Source organism: Calidris pugnax, unplaced genomic scaffold (assembly GCF_001431845.1).
Source record: "Calidris pugnax isolate Ruff unplaced genomic scaffold, ASM143184v1 scaffold324, whole genome shotgun sequence".
Classification (NCBI taxonomy): Eukaryota; Metazoa; Chordata; class Aves; order Charadriiformes; family Scolopacidae; genus Calidris; species Calidris pugnax.
Window position 1 is genome coordinate 371,267 of NW_015091153.1, and position 1,560 is coordinate 372,826.

General features: G+C 68.8%; 1 protein-coding gene across 1 annotated transcript in view; it reads left to right on the forward strand.

Annotated features, from left to right (window-relative positions):
- Window positions 1-1,560, forward strand: part of TARBP2 (TAR (HIV-1) RNA binding protein 2) — a 16,248-nt gene that overhangs the window by 4,320 nt on the left and 10,368 nt on the right. The window contains exon 6 of the mRNA XM_014959294.1: window positions 1,187-1,486. Within this exon, the coding sequence (XP_014814780.1) occupies window positions 1,187-1,486 (300 nt within the window). The remainder of the gene's footprint in view (window positions 1-1,186; window positions 1,487-1,560) is intronic.

Genomic DNA, 1,560 nt, shown 5'->3' on the forward strand with positions numbered 1-1,560 from the left:
GGGGGGGGATATGGGCACCCCGAGGGGTTAATGGGCAACACAGGCTCCCCAAGAGATTAACTGGGGGGGGACATGAGCACCCTGGGGGGTTGTTGGGGGGGGATATGGGCACCCCCAGGGGTTACGAGGGGACACGGGCACCCCAAGGCCACCCCAAAGGGATAACGGGGGGGAAATATGGACAACCCAAGGGGTTGATGGGAGGGATGTGGGCACCCTGAGGGGTTAATGGGGGGGGATATGGGCACCCCAAGGGGCTAACGGGGGATATGGGCACCCTGAGGGCACCCCGAAGGGCTAATGGGGGGGGCATGGGCACCCCCAGGGGTTGTGAGGGGACACGGGCACCCCAAGGCCACCCTGAGGGGATAATGGGGGGGGGACACAGGCACCCTGAGGCCATCCTGGGGGGTTGATGGGGGTCACGGGCACCCCGAGAGGCCAATGGGGGGGGATATGGGCACCCCGAGGGGTTGGGACGGGTCCCCATGTTGGGGTCCCCCCAATTCTTGAGCCCCTGTGTCCCCACAGGGGGGAGTCCCTGAGCCCCCGTGTCCCTTGGGTGTCCCTGTGTGGGACTCTGGGTGGTCCCTGAGCCCCCCCACCCTCATGGGGAGATCTGGAGGGTCCTCATGTCCCTGGAGAGGGTCCGGGTGGTTGGGAGGGTCCTGCTGTCCCTGGGGAGCATCTGGGTGGTCCCCACATCCCCGGGGGTGGATCTGGATGGTCCCCACGTCCCCACAGGGGGTCAGGATGGGCCCCATATCCTGGGAGGGGGGTGTCTGGGTGGTCCCCACATCCCGGGGGGGTATCAGGAGGGTCCTGCTGTCCCCAGGGGGCATCTGGGTGGTCTCCACATCCCCTCAGGGGGTTAGGATGGGCCCCACATCCCAGGAGGGGGGCGTCTGGGTGGTCCCCACATCCCCGGGGGTGGATCTGGATGGTCCCCATGTCCCCTCAGGGGGTCAGGATGGGCACCACATCCCGGGAGGGGGGCATCTGGGTGGTCCCCACATCCCCTCAGGGGGTCATGATGGGCCCCACACCCCCGGGGGGGTATCAGGAGAGTCCCGCTGTCCCCGGGGATGGATCTGGGTGGTCCCCACATCCCGGGGGGTATCAGGAGGGTCCCGCTGTCCCCGGGGGGGTGGTGGGACCGGTCCCCAAGCCCCCCCTGTCCCCGCAGGCTGGCCCCCGTCTGGAGGGGCTGCGTGGCCGGGCCCCCGGCTGCACCTGGGACTCTCTGCGGAACTCGGCGGGGGAGAAGATGCTGCAGCTGCGGAGCCACCCCCTGGCACCCATGGGTGCGGGGGCCTGCGCCCTCCTGCAGGAGCTCTCCCAGGAGCAGAGCTTCGCCATCAGCTACCTCGATATTGGTGGGTGCTCCCCCCCCTGCACCCCGACTTCCCTGAGCACCCCCCCGGCCACGTGGGTGCCCCAAACCCCGGCTCAGGGGGGTCTTGGGTGCCCCAACACCAGGCTCAGGGTGGTTTGGGGGGATTTTGAGGGTGTCAGAGGGAAGTTGAGGGGTCTTGGGTGCCCCAAACCCCAGGCTGGGGG